At 49.3% G+C, this 16,596-nt stretch overlaps 1 protein-coding gene across 6 annotated transcripts in view; it reads right to left on the bottom strand.

Moving 5' to 3' along the window:
- ATP6V1A (ATPase H+ transporting V1 subunit A) overlaps nt 1–16,596 on the bottom strand; it is a 90,730-nt gene that overhangs the window by 17,797 nt on the left and 56,337 nt on the right. For all 6 annotated transcript variants that reach the window (XM_040339141.1, XM_040339146.1, XM_040339142.1 and 3 more), the window contains exons 9-12: nt 15,998–16,106; nt 15,769–15,891; nt 11,393–11,507; nt 683–746 (exon numbers count right to left, since the gene is read on the bottom strand). In XM_040339141.1, coding sequence (XP_040195075.1) covers nt 683–746; nt 11,393–11,507; nt 15,769–15,891; nt 15,998–16,106 — 411 coding nt within the window. The remainder of the gene's footprint in view (nt 1–682; nt 747–11,392; nt 11,508–15,768; nt 15,892–15,997; nt 16,107–16,596) is intronic.

The following is a 16,596-nucleotide window of genomic DNA, read 5'->3' on the forward strand; positions in this document are numbered from 1 at the left end:
AAACCTAAGCTAGAGAGCGCCCCTCCCCAGGGTACTCTTACCTTAGGCTCGCTGGAGGTAGCGTCAGTTGTCAGGGCTGGCTCTGGAGATGCTGCCGACATGACTGCAGGTGGCTGCTTGCTGAGAGCTTTCTCCTCGCCTGTGCGAGATCCGACTCCCTCCAGCGTCCGCCCGGACCTCCTATCAGCACCGCGACCCGGAACCGGAAGTCGCGGTTCAAAGGGGAGACATCCGCTCTACGCCGGAAATGACGTCACCCGCCGTCCAGCCCGCTCGGTTCAAAAAAATTCTTTGCGGCCTGTAGTACAGGGCGAGCCTGGATGTCCCCCCCGCTGCGCCCCGCTGGACGAGATAGGGGTCCCCCGCAACCAGGAGCCGCGCTCGGCGTGGAAGGGGTGGCTAATGGTGGGCCTGCACCGCACCAGGATTCACCTGGAAGCCTCTGCTTCCTTAAGGTAAAATAGATGGCCTCAGTCCTCTGCCTGAATTGGCCTAGGTTCCCATGCACAGTGTCTCCCCACCGGAGGAAACACTAATACTGAGGTCTGGCAGGGGGAGTGAGAAATTTATGGGCTGGCGCAGTGTTTCCTAGAGGAAGAGGAGGAGTATCTCTCAATTGTGGGCTGTCCTGAAAGACGGGAGGGGAAAAAAGACTTGAAACGCAGATTTTATTACACATTACCTGAACGATACCCAATGTTGCCGATGTGACAGGATCTGAGAAATCTCCACCAGGGGGCGACACACTGAAAGAAAGAGAAAGGAAATGATTGCATATCCAAAAATCATATTCCCGAAAATGGACACTTCGACTGTCACTAGAACACGGTTTCAACATATACAACTGTCACAAGTCATTTTTTGTAACCGAATGCTAAAAAAAGATGTATAAAGCTAACAATCCACATTTCAATAAATAAAAATAAAAAACAACAGATTCCCACATCCACACTACATGGTGTGGATGGAGGAATGCCCCCCCTGCCAGATGTTGTAGGCAGACAGCCAGCACCTGCCGGGGTCTAATTGCCCAAACAGCAGCTGCATCCGATTGGTTGCACTTACTTTTTGGCTTACAATCTTCCACTGTGCTGACCGGTGGCCCACGACTGGCGTAAATTCGAAGGATGTAGGACAAGCATAACTGAATGACATTTAGGCCCCTTCCACATGGGGCGGTTTCTGTTCAAATCAGCAAGGGGGTCCACTCACAGATGCCCTCGCTGATCAGAGCAGATGACAGGTCTGTGTCTGCTCAGTTTCTGCAGAGAGGACATGGACGGAGCCCGCTCTGCTCTATAGGTGCCCAGGTATTAGCAGACTCCGCTGGGCCTTGATTACATTGTGGGCTGGATCCCAAGCTGCGCTGCCTGCGCCCATAGACAGACTGGGCCCTCCCCATGATCTCTCCTCACAGGCTGTGATTGACAGCAGCAGGAGCAAACGGTTCAAACGGAGATTCTAGGTTGCAGTAAAGCTGAGGTTTCCCAAACAGAAATTTACATCTCTTGTAGTTATTGCATTATTATATGCATCGCTAGATCTAGTGGAACCAATTGTCTTCAGAAGTCACCTAATTAGTAATTTAGAGTCCCCCTGTGTGTAATTTATTCTTAGTATAAATACAGCTGTTCTGTGAAGCCCGCAAAGGTTTGTTAGAGAATCTTAGTGAACAAACAGCATCATGAAAACCAAGGAACACACCAGACAGGTCAGAGATACAGTTGTGGAGAAGTATAAAGCAGGGTTAGGTTATAAAAAAATATTGCTTAAAGCGGGGGTTCACCCTGTTAAAAAAAAAAAAAAAAAATGTTTTTTTTTATTATACCATTACATTCGGCATCGTAGCGCGAGCTACGGTATGCCGGTCTTACATTTTTTATCCCCGTACTCACTGTGCTATGGCTCATTGAAGATTCCGGGGAATGGGCGTTCCTATGGTGAGGGAAGGTGATTGACGGCCGGCCCTGGCACGTCACGCTTCTCCGGGAAATAGCCGAAATAGGCTTGGCTCTTCACGGCGCCTGCGCATAGCCTGTGCGCAGGCGCTGTGAATAGCCGAGACCTACTCCGGCTGTCTTCGGGGAGCGTGACGTGCCAGAGCCGGCCGTCAATCATCCTCCCTCTCCATAGGCACGCCCATTCCCCGCGGGAGTCGGATTCTTCAATGATCGATAGCACAGTGAGTACAGGGATTAAAAATTTAAGACCGGCATACCGTAGCTCGCGCTACGATGCCGAATGTAATGGTATAATGATGTGAAGGAGGGTGAACCACCGCTTTAAGCTTTGAACATGGAGCTCTGTTCAATCCATCATCGGAAAATGGAAAGAGTATGGCACAACCGCAAACCTACCAAGACATGGCCGTCCACCTAAACTGACCGGCCCAGGCAAGGAGAGCATTCAGAGAAGCAGCCAAGAGGCCCATGGTAACTCTGGAAGAGCTGCAGAGATCCACAGCTCAGGGGGGAGAATCTGTCCACAGGACAACTATTAGTGGTCTCTCCACACATCTGTCCTTTATGGAAGAGTGACAAGAAGAAAGACATTGGTGAAAGTCATAAGAAGTCCTGTTTGTAGTTTGTGAGAAGCCATGTGGGGAGGGGACACAGCAGACATGTGGAAGAAGGTACTCTGGTCACATGAAACCAAAATTGAACTTTTTGGCCTACAACCAAAATGCTATGTGTGGGGAAAACTAACACCGCACATCAACCTGAACACACCATCCCCACTGTGAAACATGGCGGTGGCAGAATCATGTGGTGGGGATGCTTTTCTTCAGCAGGGACAGGGAAGCTGGTCAGAGTTGATGGGAATATGGATGTAGCCAAATACAGGGAAATCTTAGAAGAAAACCTGGGGGGGAGGTTCACCTTCCAGCAGGACAAAGACCCTAAACATACAGCCAGAGTTACAATGGAATGGTTTACATCAAAGCATATTCATGTGTTAGAATGGCCCAGTCACAGTCCAGACCTAAATCACATTGAGAATCTGTGGCAAAACCTGAAAATTGCTGATCACAGACGCTCTCCATCCAATCTGACAGAGCTTGAGATGTTTTGCAGAGAAGAATGGGCAGAAATGTCCCTCTCTAGATGTGCAAAGCTGGTAGAGACATCCCCAAAAAGACTTGCAGCTGTAATTGCAGAGAAAGGGGGTTCTACAAAGTATTGACTCCGGGGGGCGCCATACAAATGCACACCACACTTTTCACATATTTATTTGTAAAAAGTTTGAAAAGCATTTTCCTTCCACTTCACAATTATGTGCCACTTTGTGTTGGTCCATCTACAAGGGTAGGCAACCACACCACTCCAGCTGTGGCAAAACTACAAATCCCACCATGCCTCTGCCTCTAGGTGTCATGCCTTTGATTGTCAGGGTCTTACAATGTCTCATGGAACTTGTAGTTTCAAAACAGCTGAAGGCCCGAGGTTGCCTACCGTCACTCTATCACATAAAATACATTTAGGTTTTTGGTTGTAACATGACAAAATGTGGAAAATTTGAAGGGGGTTAAATACTTTTTGAAGGCACTGCATCTGGCGACTCGGGTAGTCCGCCTGCCAGTTTTCCACGTCCGGAATGTATACGGCCGAAAGGGCCGGTACACTCCTTTCTGCCCACCTCAGGATGTGGGCGACCTCCAATGCTGCAGCCAAGCTTCTTGTTCCTCCTTGATGGTTGACATACACCACCACCGTGGCGTTGTCGGACTGAATTCTGACTGGACGCCCCTGTAGCCTCTGAGACCATTTGGAGAGGCACAGCCTGATCGCCCAGAGTTCCAGGACATTGATCGGCAAGTGGGATTCCTCCAGAGTCCAGTGACCCTGGGCCGACAGGACCCCCTAGACCCCCCCCAACCTGGTAAGGCTGGCGTCCGTCGTAACCACCATCCAGCGAAAAGGAAGGAACGACTTCCTGGACAGAAGTGCCGGTGATGTCAGCCACCAAACCAGGGAGGTCCTGACTAGGTGGCTCACCCAGATTTGCCAATCCAGGGACGATGGGCACTTGTCCCATCTGGACAGAATTTCCTTCTGCAACACTCGAGTATGAAATTGAGCATAGGGTACTGCCTTGAAGGAGGCTACCATGAGACCCAGGACTCGCATGCAAAAGCGGAGTGACGACCATCTTTGGGATGTCAACTGCCGCACCAAAGCCCAAAGAGTCTGCAACCTTTCCACAGGGAGAAAAACTTTCGCCTCTGAGGAGTCCAGAATCAACCCCAGATACACTAGGTGTTGAGTCTGCACCAATACTGACTTCTGAGTGTTCAGTACCCAACCAAAATCTCGGAGGGTCCGACAGGTTATAGACACGCTCACCTCGAAGCTTGAAGTGGCCCTCAGAAGGATTGTCCAAGTAGCCCATGATAGGGATGCCACGCTGTCTTAGTAGGGCCAGAATTGATGTCCAAGGATGCCAGAAAATCCTCCAGATGGAGGGCAGCAACAACAGAGCAAACCGACTCCATCCGGAATCCTTGTACCTTCACAAAGCAATTGAGAGCCCTAAGATCCAGGATTGGGCGAACGCCCTCCTTCTTTGGTACTACGAACAGGTTTGAGTAAAACCCCTGAAATTGTTCCTGTACTGGGACAGGAATGATTACCCCGCGTACCAGCAGATCCTGAACTGCGCCAAATAGGGCTGTCTGACGGGTCGGCTGAAGCTGGAGGTTGGAGGGAAAAAATCTGTTTGGTGGGCAAGAGAGAAACCATCTTGTACCCTGAGGAAACTACTTTGCAAACCCACCGGTCGGAGATCTGCGATGTCCACCGGGTCGCAAATTCGCAAAGATGTCCCCCCACCCGAGAGGTGGGGGCAAACCTTCATGAGGACGTAGATTTGTTAGCAGGCGCTTTATTGGCCTGGGATCGTTTACTGGCCGCGATGGGCGACGAAAAACGCTGGTGCGAGGTGAAGGAGGGCTATTGCCTACGGCGTGGCTCCTTACCCTTTTTGGATTGTGGAAGCAGCGTACTCTTACCCCCTGTGGAATCTTTAATAATGTCATCCAGGGATGCTCCAAAAAGTCTGTCGCCCTTAAAGTGCAAATCCATCAGGGCCTTCTTGGAAGATTGGTCTGCAGACCAACACTTTAGCCAGAGCAGACGGTGTAACACTATTGCATAGCCTGAGGCTCTGGCCAGCAGAGGAATAGTGTCCATAGCTGATTTGCAGTCAAATTTTAGGACCTGTATCAACTGGTCGGCTAGCGCTACCTCGTCCGAGGGAGCCTGACGTGCTTTTAACCCATTGCGCAGCATCTTTGCCCATTCAATGAGTGTCTGAGACACCAGGGCCCCCAACTACCGTTGGGCGCACAGCCGAGCCCACCACCATGTATAGGTTTGCGGGAGACCGCCTCAGCCTTCTTGTCCGCAGGGTCCTTGAAAGCAGGAGCCCCTTCCACCGCAATCGTGGTTACCTTGTTTAGTTTGGACACAGGAGGGTCCACTATCGGAGGAGAGGCCCATTTTTTCAGGAAACAATCCTCAAGAGGGTAACGCACCGCCACATTTTTAGAGATAGAAAAAACCTTCTGTGGTTTGTCTCACTCCTTGTATAAACGTTTTTCTAGATAAGACACACAAGGAAACACCTTAGCAGTGCGGGTCGCCTTACGGAACCCAAAAGGGGCCGAAGCCTCTGTTGCTTCTGCAGACTCCTCTATTTTTAGAGTACATTTTCGCATGCCGACCAGGATCAAGAGTCATCCTCACTGTATGGCCGGCCCTCAGATACATCAGAGCCAGGGTCATGAGCCGTAGCTAGAAGATGGCGGGGGAGTTTTTTACCCCCCCGTGTTCCCACGTGCCGCTTACACCTTGGCAACAAAAGCATCTAGGATCGCAGACATAGCGTCCACCAATACATCGGGTGCAGGGGCATCAATTGCTAGCTCAGGTGTTTCAGGGAAAAAGACGTCTGCTTCTGACGCCATGCTGACCCACGCGCCTGACACCCACAGGGACTCCAAGGCAAGGTACAACAACCCACCCTCCTAGCTGCGAGAGAGACCAGGGGTTCCCCCACAGAGGACTCACCACCCCTGGAACAGTATAGTACGGCTGCCGTCCGCTTCCTACTTGAGCTGCTTCCTTGTCAGCTGTCTGTGTCAGTCTGACCACTGCGCAACACGTGTCTGCAAGCTTATGCCGTTTAAATATGATCCGGCATGGACCGCGAGAAAATGGCTGCTGAGCGGCAGATAGAGGCCAAACAATCCTGCAGGCCACAAGAACAATGCCGCGGGCCACAAGAACAATGCCGCGGGCCACAAGAACATGGCCGCCAAGCGACAGGTAGAGGCCAAACCCAGCATGGACCACAGGCAAAATGGCCGCCGATTAACAGATAGAGGTCAAACAGTGTGGAACACAGGCAAAATGGCCGCCAACAGCATGGAGGGGAACACACAGGTAAGCAAACTTTTCATGGCAGCTTATAGCATTTGTAAGCGGACGTACAGCGCAGTTCCCTCACAGGTGAAGCCCCCCCAGCCCCAGCAGTCAGCCTAGCTCAGAGAGCCCAGGGAGGAGGGAAGGGAGGGAGGGAAGGAAGGATGAGACCCCCTACTCAACCTCCCTGGGAATGTCCAGCTATGTCCCCCTGCCGAAGCAGGGGATTACTACTTACCCTTCCTGCATGGATTGTGCTGGAAGCATCCCAGACAGACTATCTTCCGCATGGTTACGGAGGCGACTGTCGGCCCGGCCGCTGCGACTCGGCCCTATAGACCGGTCATATGCTAGCCCTGGAGCGTGTAGCTCACCGGCCACCCGTATAGTGATGGGCATGTCGTGGACAACCCAGTGCATAGCTACGGTCTCAGATTTCCTTTTTGGTATAATTGCATAGCTACGGTCGGCACACGCTCGATGCCCGAAACTGGGGAGACTACAAGGATCTGGGATCCAGCCTGTCACTCGGCGGTTGATCGTAGATCACAGGAACAATCAAAAAATAATAATTCAATTTGGAATAGATCTTCAGGCCTATGGGCCCGAAGGGAGCCATGTCTTCTCCTTAGCTAGGCAGAAAAAAACTGATCAGAGAGAGGAGTTATACCCAGAGGGACCACCCCCTGGGCAGGACTGTATGGTGTGTGATGTGTTTAACACTTTCTATAAGTTTCTGCCTAGTCACTCCTGAATGAAGGCCAATACCCACTTTGTCTAGATTAAGGCTGTGTCCGTCCATGAACGAAAGAGAAATAAGGGTTTTATTCTTCATTCCAGTAAACTGTGTGGAGCCATGAAAATCATTCTTTTCCGTCCCTCGGGCAAAGTGTCCATCCAGAATTTTGGTTTATAATTTGGATACAGTCTAATGAAGAAACAATTTATTCCATACTGCGGTCTCAGGTCATGCATAGAAATCATGGCTTCTATGGAGCTTGGAAGATATACTTTCTCATGAATGTAAAGAAAGTTTGTATCCTCGCAGTTGTAGAAACTCGCAGCTGGATGCGGAATGAATGGAAAAGTCCACTTAATGTACAAAATCGCAATTAAATGTGTAATACGATCATTTATAATGAAACTGGAGGTTTCCTGTAACCTCTCCATCATTCTTGGCCAACGTTCTTCTGTCCCCGGCCGTGTCCAACACATCGATAGAACGATCCCCACAAGGTTAGTAGAGCAATTATGCTGTCAGACTGGGGGTGGGGTTCCGACACCTCCGCTGCGAACTGCTAAAGCCCCCCCCCACCCCTCCGCTACAGGCCCGGCAAAGTCTATCTTGGCAAGCAGGCGAGTCCGCTGGCAGAGCCTCAAATGCGTGACCTGGCACCTACTTCTACAATGACTATACAGCTGTTTTTACAGGGATGTTTAACCCTCGCTGTGCTCTTAGGAGGAATAGGATGGAGGGGGGGGCTGGGTTTTCTAGCATGGTTTGGTTAGAGCTACAAAATTTGTAAAATGCACATTAACCACTTGAGGACCGCTCGCACGATGATATACATTGACAGAAAGGCACGGCTGGGCACAAGGGTGTACGTGTACGTCCCCTTTAAGAACCCAGCCGTTGGCACACTCGCGACCCGGTCCAAAGTTCCGTGACCGCACCAGCGGACCCGATCGCCGCTGGTGACCCGCGATCGGGTCACAGGAGCTGAAGAACGGTGAGAGGTGAGTGTAAACAAACCTTCCCCGATCTACTCTGTGGCCCGTCGCTGATCGTCTGTTCCCTGTCATAGGGAACAGACGATCAGCGACGTCACACGTCCAGCCACGCCCCCTACAGTAAGAAACACAATAGGACACACTTAACCCCTTAAGCGCCCCCTAGTGGTTAACTCCAACTGCCATTGTAATTTTCACAGCAATCAGTGCATTTGTATAGCACTTTTTTCGCTGTGAAAATGACAATGGTCCCAAAAGTGTGTCAAAAGTGTCCGACATAATGTCGCAGTCACGAAAAAAAAAAAAAACGCTGATCATCGCCATTACTAGTAAAAAAAATAAAAATAGTAATAAAAATGCCATAAAACAATCCCCCATTTTGTAAACGCTATAAATTTTGCGCAAAACAAAATGCTTATTGCGATTTTTTTACCAAACATATGTAGAAGAATACGTATCGTCCTAAACTGAGGAAAAAAAAATGAGTTACAGAGGAGGTCTAGTGCTAGAATTGTTTCACACGCTCTAACGCACGCGGCGATACCTCACATATGTGGTTTGAACGGCATTTTTCATACGTGGTCAGAACTTACGTGGGCGTTCACTTCTGAGCGCAAGCTACAGGGACAGGGGCATTTAAAAAAAAAAAAAAATATATATATATATATATATATATATATTATTTATTTTTTTAATTTTACTTTTACACTTTTTTTTTTTTACATTTTTATCACTTTTATTCCTATTATAAGGAATGTAAACATCCCTTGTAATAGGAGTGTGTGTGACAGGTCCTCTTTATGGAGAGATGCGGGGGGGTCAATAAGACCCCACATCTCTCCTCCAGGCTGGAAAGCATGAGATTGTGAAAATAAATATTCACCCATCTCATGCTTACTAGCCGCAATCGCGGCTTTGTTTACTGGGAACCCGGGCATGACGTCATCACATCGCGCCCGGGCCTCAGATTGTCATAGATTGTCATAGAGATGACTGGTGACCATCTGGTCACCAGTCATCTCTATGCTTCCCATCCGGCGCCGGAACGATTCTTCCTCCGGGCCCCCAATGGCACGGGAGAGCCCGGTGAAGCATCGGATGGTAGCGGGTGGGGGGTGTTCCCTCCCACCACCTATAATGATCAAGCAGCGGAACTGCCGCTATGATCGTTCTTATGGTGCGCAGAATCGCCGCCGGCAAATGATATCTGAATGATGAATCTAGCTGCACACATCATTCAGATATCCCCTCACAAAGCCCAGGACGTCACATGACATCCACCCAGGATGGGAGATCCCATCTGTGGACGTCATACGACTATGGGCTGGTATTAAAGTGGTTAAATAAAGGGGCGGGGTCACCGGGTGATTTGCGCAATTTGTGGTTGCGCAGACAATTTTAAAGCCTTACATGTTTGGTGGCCAGGAGCGCCGGCGGAAAACACGAAGAGAGGAGGTTCCCACCCGCTCTGTCAGACTACAGATATATTACAGTACAAGGTCACAGAATGAAAACAAGCCATAGGGGTGGGTGAAGACCTGCTGCTACTGGGCACACATTACAGGAGACCGCTGGAGGATATAGGGGTGGGTGAAGACCTGCTACTACTGGGCACACATTACAGGAGACCGCTGGAGGACATAGGGGTGGGTGAAGACCTGCTACTACTACTGGGCACACATTACAGGAGACCGCTGAAGGACATAGGGGTGGGTGAAGACCTGCTACTACTGGGCACACATTACAGGAGACCGCTGGAGGACATAGGGGTGGGGGAAGACCTGCTACTACTACTGGGCACACATTACAGGAGACCGCTGGAGGACATAGGGGTGGGTGAAGACCTGCTACTACTGGGCACACATTACAGGAGACCGCTGGAGGACATAGGGGTGGGTGAAGACCTGCTACTACTACTGGGCACACATTACAGGAGACAGCTGGAGGACATAGGGGTGGGTGAAGACCTGTTGCTACTGGGCACATATTACAGGAGACCGCTGGAGGACATAGGGGTGGGTAAAGACCAGCTACTACTGGGCACACATTACAGGAGACCGCTGGAGGACATAGGGGTGGGTAAAGACCTGCTACTACTACTGGGCACACATTACAGGAGACCGCTGGAGGACATAGGGGTGGGTGAAGACCTGCTACTACTACTGGGCACACATTACAAGAGACCGCTGGAGGACATAGGGGTGGGTGAAGACCTGCTACTACTACTGGGCACACATTACAGGAGACCGCTGGAGGACATAGTGGTGGGTGAGGACCAGCTACTACTACTGGGCACACATTACAGGAGACCGCTGGAGGACATAGGGGTGGTTGAAGACCTGCTACTACTGGGCACACATTACAGGAGACCGCTGGAGGACATAGGGGTGGGTGAAGACCTGCTACTACTACTGGGCACACATTACAGGAGACCGCTGGAGGACATAGTGGTGGGTGAAGACCTGCTACTACTGGGCACACATTACAAGAGACCGCTGGAGGACATAGGGGTGGGTGAAGACCTGCTACTACTACTGGGCACACATTACAGGAGACCGCTGGAGGACATAGGGGTGGGTGAAGACCTGCTACTACTACTGGGCACACATTACAGGAGACCGCTGGAGGACATAGGGGTGGTTGAAGACCTGCTACTACTGGGCACACATTACAGGAGACCGCTGGAGGACATAGGGGTGGGTGAAGACCAGCTACTACTACTGGGCACACATTACAGGAGACCGCTGGAGGAAATAGTGGTGGGTGAAGACCTGCTACTACTGGGCACACATTACAAGAGACCGCTGGAGGACATAGGGGTGGGTGAAGACCTGCTACTACTACTGGGCACACATTACAGGAGACCGCTGGAGGACATAGGGGTGGGTGAAGACCTGCTACTACTACTGGGCACACATTACAGGAGACCGCTGGAGGACATAGGGGTGGGTGAAGACCTGCTACTACTACTGGGCACACATTACAGGAGCCCGCTGGAGGACATAGCCATTATAAGCCCCTTTACAAGTCAGCGCTCCCGCCAGCTGGAGACAGAAGGACATAAGCAAGCACTATTCGGGTATTAGACACAGCGGGAGATTTATCCATGGAGGAGGGGGAACCGTTTTTTTTCCCGTTTTTTCAGCCCACAAACAGTGAAGAAGGGCTCATCACACTGCGGGATCTTGAACCCCTTTCTCCGTAATGAATAAACAAGGACAATGCTGCAAAATACTCACGCTCCAACAATGCTGACGCTGCCCTCCCTCTCTGGGTTCCCCAGACACTTCACCCGGCCGGCGCGCTCGTAGAAGGAGGCCAATCGGGCTCCCAGATAAGCGGGATAACCACTGTCTGTGGACGGAGAACAGAACTGTTAATTGGTCAATCCACCTAAAGTTATATTAGAGACGTAAATAAGAATGAATGAGTGACTTGTATAACGCTACACATGCGAACTGAAATCGCCTCTAGGCGCTTTTTGGAGCCAGTGTCTTCCTGGCTGGTGCGGTCATTCACCCCGTAGGATCTCGACACGTTTGGGACACACAGTCGTACACACATATATACATATATACTGGGCCAATTTGGACAGGATCCAATTACCCTACCAGCATGTCTTTGGAGTGTGGGAGGAAACCAGAGTACCCGGAGGAAACCCACGCAGACACAGGGAGAACATGCAAACTCCATGCAGATGGTGTCGAGGTCGGGATTTGAACCAGCGACCCTTTTTGGTGCTAGGTGAAAGTGCTAACCACTACACCACTGTGCTGCCCTAGAATCCTTAACCACTTAAAGACCGCCTCCTGCAGATATATGTTGGCAGAATGTCACGGCTGGGCACAAGCACGTACCTGTACGTCCTGCTTAAGTGCCCAGCCGTGGGTCGTGGGCGGGTGCCCGCGACCCGGTCCGAAGCTCCGTGACCACGGGACCCGATCGCCGCTGGAGTCCCGCGATCGGTCCCCGGAGCTGAAGAACGGGAGAGCTGTATGTAAACACACCTTCCCCGTTCTTCACTGTGGCGCTGTCATTGATCGCGTGTTCCCTGTTATAGGGAAACACGATCAATGACGTCACACGTCCAGCCCCGCCCCCCCTACAGTTAGAAACACAGATGAGGTCACACTTAACCCCTTCAGCGCCCCCTAGTGGTTAACCTCTTCCATACCGGGCAGTTATACACACTTCCATACCAGGCCTATTCTGGCACTTCTCTCCTACATGTACAAATCATAATTTGTTTGCTAGAAAATTACGCAGAACCCCCAAACATTATATATGTTTTTTTAGCAGACACCCTAGGGAATAAAACGACGGTCATTGAAACCTTTTATCTTGCACGGTATTTGCGCAATAATTTTTCAAACGCCTTTTTTTGGGAAAAAAATTGTTTCATGAATTAAAAAAATTTAAAAACAGTAAAGTTAGCCCAATTTTTTTGTAAAATATGAAATATGATGTTACACCGAGTAAATAGATACCTAACATGTCACGCTTTAAAATTGCGCACACTCATGGAATGGCGCCAAACTTCGGTACTTAAAAATCTCCATAGGCAACGATTTGAAATTTTTTACAGGTTACCAGTTTAGATTTACAGAGGAGATCTAGTGCTAGAATTGTTGCTGGCACTCTAACGCACGCGGCGATACCTCACATATGTGGTTTAAACGGCGTTTACATATGTCGGCGGGACTTGCGTGTGCGTTCGCTTCTGCACGCAAGCTACCGGGGACAGGGGCGTTAAAAAAATAAATTTTTATTTCTTTTTTTTTTATATATATTTATTTCTTTTTTTACACTTTTTTTTTTAATTTTAATTTTTTTTTTATCACTTTTATTCCTATTACAAGGAATGTAAACATCCCTTGTAATAGGAATGTGTGTGACAGGTCCTCTTTATGGAGAGATGCAGGGTCAATAAGACTCCACATCTCTCCTCCAGGCTGGAAAGCATGAAATCGGTGAAAAAAAATTCACCGATCTCATGCTTGTGTCACAATCGCGGCTTTGTTTACTTACGGGGACCCGGGCGTGACGTTATCACATCGCGCCCGGGTCCTCCGACGGTCATAGAGATGACTGGTGACCATCTGGTCACCAGTCATCTCTATGCTTCCTGCGCGCGCCGGACGATTCGTTCTCCGGGCCCCCGATGGCACGGGAGAGCCCGGAGAAGCACCGGATGGCGGCGGGAGGGGGGGGATGTCCCCTCCCGCCGCCTGTAAGAACGATCTAGCGGCGGAACCGCCGCTATGATCGTTCTTACGTTGTGCAGAATCGCCGGCAGTTTAGAAGGATATCTGAATGATGCCTCTAGCTGCACCCATCATTCAGATAACCACCCGGAAAGCCCAGGACGTCACATGACGTCCACTCTGAACGGCAGAAGTTCTTTGTGGACGTCATTTTACTATGGGCCGGTAGGGAAGTGGTTAACTCCCAAACTGCAATTGTCATTTTCACAGTAAATGCATTTTTATAGCATTTTTTGCTGTGAAAATGGTCCCAAAAATTTGTCAAAATTGTCCGATGCATCCGTCATAATGTCGCAGTCACGAAAAAAAATCGCCGATCGCCGCCATTAGTAGTAAAAAAAAAAATTATTAATAAAAATGCCATAAAACGATCCCCTATTTTGTAAACGCTATAAATTTTGCGTAAACCAACCGATAAACGCTTACTGTGATTTTTTTTTACCAACGATATGTAGAAGAATACGTATCGGCCTAAACTGAGGATTTTTTTTTTTTTATATATATATATTTTTGGGGGATATTTATTATAGCAAAAAGTAAAAAATATTGCATTTTTTTTCAAAATTGTCGCTCTATTTTTGTTTATAGCGCAAAAAAACAAAAAAACGCAGAGGTGATGAAATACCACCAAAAGAAAGCTCTATTTGTGGGGATAAAAGGACGCCAATTTTGTTTGGGAGCCACTTCGCACGACCGCGCAATTGTCAGTTAAAGCGACGCAGTGCCGATTCGCAAAAACTGGCCGGGTCCTTTACCTGCCTAAAGGTCCGGGTCTTAAGTGGTTAAAGCAACCCTATAAACAAATAAAAAAAATTGCAAATAGAGGTCGACCTTGGGAATGCCAGAGCATGTTGCGGTGAGAGTCACTATGCGGTGGCAGCTTTGTCAAGTAAGAATTACCGCTTTTTTTGGGGGACTGGGAGCAGAGGTCAGTTTCGTTATTAGAAAGGAATCTTGTGTAGTTTCTGTCAGACAGGCCAAAATTACATTTTTATGTTTTAGATTTCTTTATTGTTGGCAAGCTGCTGTGTATCCGACATTGGACGCCCAAAATAAAGCCGGTTGCTGCATGTCTGAAATAGAAATTGCTATGTGGACTTGGAAGAAGCAAAGTTGCTGCCGTTATAAAATATTGATTTTAAAAGCATTGATATCACTCTTTGCCGTGAGCCCCAAACAGGATTCTTAATCTAGAATTCCAGGATAACGCCGACTAATCTTAAAGCTGAATTCAAGGAGGTCAGCAACTTGGCAAAAAAGTGCAGGCACTCTATGAGTTAAGTCCACTTAGGTGCATGTCACCTCCGGGACTTCTTTCTATTACTTATAAGCGACACTCCAGCTGTGAGAGGAGAGAAGCGCACACAGCTGCTATGCCCGCCCCTCTCTTCTACGGCTCATTGACAGAAGCCTTCGCTATTTTGTGAATAAGTTCACATAATACAAAGGCTTCTGTGAATGGGCAGAAGGAAAGGAGGGGCGGGACTTCCCTTCTGGGACTTATTTCTATTACTTATATGTGACACTATGACCAGTAAACTCGTGCACCCCCTAATTTAAATATGACCCACCCCTTCATGTCAAAGCCACGTCCCTTTCCGTTTAAGACCCGCCCTGAAATTTTTGAGTGGGGACACTAGTTCTTAAGGCGGGGGGGGGGGGGGAGCACTGATGGGCAGCACTGATCAGCAGGCACTGGCAGGCATCACTAATGGGCACTGGCAGGCATGCCTGGTAGTCTCTCCAGTGGGCATGCCTGGTGGTCTCTCCAGTGGGCATGCCTGGTGGTCTCTCCAGTGGGCATGCCTGGTGGTCTCTCCAGTGGGCATGCCTGGTGGTCTCTCCAGTGGGCATGCCTGGTGGTCTCTCCAGTGGGCATGCCTGGTGGTCTCTCCAGTGGGCACCCTCAATGAGTCTGCACTGATAATTAATGCACCGATCCCCTGTCAGGAGAGCAGCCGATCGGCCATCTACTAGCGTCTGTCAGCGTGAATACAGGAAAAGCCCATAAACGCCACTTCCTGGTTACCATGTGATCAGCTGTGATTGGACACAGCAGATCACATGGTAAAGAGTCTACATCATAGGCTCTTTACCGAGATGGGGGATACACCACCAATCGCCGCACAGCACGCCCCTGCGGGCTCGCTCTAGCGGCTTACCCTGCTGGACGTCATATGGAGGTCCACTCAGGATAACACAATCACTTTCCGGCCATCATTTTGCTACATGGCGGGCGGGAAGTGGCAAAGATTAAGTAAGAATTTTTTAGAATTCTTTCGGCCATAAGGCTCCAGCCTCACCCATCACTTGCCATAGCAGGTGTCAGAAGAACAATTTCATGTACTTACCAGCAGGCATTTCAGCCAGACGTCCTGAGATTTCTCGAAGAGCCTCGGCCCATCGAGAGGTGGAGTCGGCCATCATACTGACATGGTACCCCATGTCTCGGAAATATTCAGACAGTGTGATTCCTGTACAGAAAGGTATATAGAAGTCAGAGGACCCAGAACAAAAAAGGGCACAGATCTCTTACTGAGGGTATAAAAAGAAGAGCAGAAGAAAAGCATCCAGCATTACCTGTATAGATGGAGGCCTCTCTGGCGGCCACAGGCATGTTGGAGGTGTTGGCTACCAGCGACGTTCTTTTCATGATGCTCTCCACTTTCCCGTCCACTTCCATCGTCAGCTGAAACATAAAATCCGGGATATGTTGTTATTATTCGACGTGCACCTCTCACAAGAGATTCAGTTACAAGATTTAAAAAAAACAACAAGAAATGTTAAGTTTCCCGTCTCCAGAAACCTCTGGGCTTAAGATCGGGATTAATAAAGTGCATTGGAGTCTGCCAAGAACGACAGCTGCTCTTTACTGCCGGCTCAACGCGGATCGTCCTCCGAGGTGACGGGTCAAAACCAGGTCAGAGGAGGTTAAACTGCAGACACTACAAATGGCAGCATGCCTTGGCACAGGACCTGGGGGGCCCAATCATTGTCAAATCCTTAAATTCATAAGAGTTAGAGGGCCCCATCAGATTTTTTGTGCTGGAAGTCAACATTTCTCCAAAGGGCCATAAAACTCCAAAAACAGACATTTTACTATTTTCTGTTATATAAATTCCGCTGTAACATCCACACCATTAGAGGGCCCCACCTCCGGTGCTCAGAGCTACAAGAGA

The sequence above is a fragment of the Rana temporaria genome, chromosome 2, assembly GCF_905171775.1.
Source record: "Rana temporaria chromosome 2, aRanTem1.1, whole genome shotgun sequence".
Taxonomy (NCBI): Eukaryota; Metazoa; Chordata; class Amphibia; order Anura; family Ranidae; genus Rana; species Rana temporaria.